The following is a 1,432-nucleotide window of genomic DNA, read 5'->3' as shown; positions in this document are numbered from 1 at the left end:
ATTTTCACATCAGGTAGACATGGAAAAGGTCTCCTATTCCTTCCTGTGGTGTCTAACAGTGTTTTTCACCCCACACTGCCCTGCACTTTATTCAGATGATTGTGTTTCATCTGTTATCAGGTGTGTGAAAGCTGGGAAACATCTAAGACGCGCAGGGCGGTGAGCCCAGAGGAGCAGGGATGGAAAGCACTGGTCTAACACCTCCGAGTTCTCATCTTTTTTGCTTTGCATAAAAACCATTTCTAACCGTGAGCCGTCACGTGAGAGGAAAGATTGCTTTTACGAGTAAAACTTTTACCACAGATTTTACAGGAGAAAGGTTTTTCCCCGGTGTGAGTTCGGATGTGTCGATCAAGACTGCTTTTCTTAGTGAAATTTTTTCCACAGGACAGACATTTAAAAGGTTTCTCACCTGTGTGAGTTGCCATATGTATATTTAATAAAGCTCTTCTTTTGAACATTTTTCCACAGGTCTTACATGAAAAAGGTCTTTCATCTGAGTGAGTTGTCCTGTGTTGAGTCAAACTACCCTTTTCAGTAAAACTTTTACCGCAAATCGTACAAGAAAAGAGCTTCTCCCCTGTGTGAATTCTAATGTGTCTGCTGAGAACAGATTTCTGAGCAAAGCTTTTTCCACAGAACAGACATTTAAAGGGTTTCTCCCCTGTGTGTGTTCTCATGTGGTCGGTCAGGCTGCCTTTTTCAGAAAAACTTTTTTCACAAATCTTACAGGAGAACGGCTTCTCACCTGAGTGAGTTCTGCTGTGTTTGTCAAGATTAGTTTTGTTAGTAAAGCTTTTTCCACACAACGGACATCCAAACGGCTTCTCCCCTGAGTGCGTTCTCATATGTTCATTCAAAACATCTCTTCTTTTAAACATTTTTCCGCAGGTCTTACAGGAAAAAGGCCTTTCACCAGAATGAGATGTCATGTGATGAGTCAAGTTAGGTTTTTCAGTAAAACTTTTACCACAGATTTCACAGGAGAAAGGTTTCTGCCCAGTGTGAGTCCTGATGTGTATATCAAGATAAGATTTCTTCATAAATCTTTTCCCACAGGACAGACAATCATAAATCTTCCGTCCTTTGTATGTTTTCTGACATCTCTGATAATGTTTGGATCCTTCGTCTGATCCAGAGTCTTTAGGATTAATTTCTTCTGGTTCCTGGTCCTGAAGGCCACTAAAGTCCTGACAGATGACTTGGTTCCTGATTGGTTCAATGTGGTCCCTTTCCCCTATAAATGTCTCTCCTTCCTCCTGCTTGAGAAGCAGCTGCTCCTCCTGCTCACTGATGGGGAGCTCCATGGTTTCCTCTTTAGTCCAGGGATCTTCTGGCTTTAGCTGCTCTTCTTTCATCTGCAGAGGTTCTGGTTCCTCTTGGTCCAAACTGGAATTCCTCTCCTGTTTCCAGAGCTGCTGCTCAGAGAAAT

The 1,432-nt window shown here is 42.4% G+C and overlaps 1 protein-coding gene across 1 annotated transcript; it reads right to left on the bottom strand.

Annotated features, from left to right (window-relative positions):
- Window positions 1-36: 36 nt before the first annotated feature.
- LOC107104355 (gastrula zinc finger protein XlCGF8.2DB-like) lies at window positions 37-1,426 on the bottom strand. The gene has a single exon (XM_015404345.1). It carries the CDS (start codon window positions 1,356-1,358, stop codon window positions 243-245), a length of 1,116 nt encoding a protein of 371 aa, XP_015259831.1. The 5' UTR covers window positions 1,359-1,426; the 3' UTR covers window positions 37-242.
- Between the last annotated feature and the right edge of the window lie 6 nt (window positions 1,427-1,432).

Source organism: Cyprinodon variegatus, unplaced genomic scaffold (assembly GCF_000732505.1).
Source record: "Cyprinodon variegatus isolate N-32 unplaced genomic scaffold, C_variegatus-1.0 Scaffold1706, whole genome shotgun sequence".
NCBI lineage: Eukaryota > Metazoa > Chordata > Actinopteri > Cyprinodontiformes > Cyprinodontidae > Cyprinodon > Cyprinodon variegatus.
The sequence above is the reverse complement of the archived record's forward strand: the minus strand, read 5'-3'. Positions and strand labels throughout refer to the sequence as shown.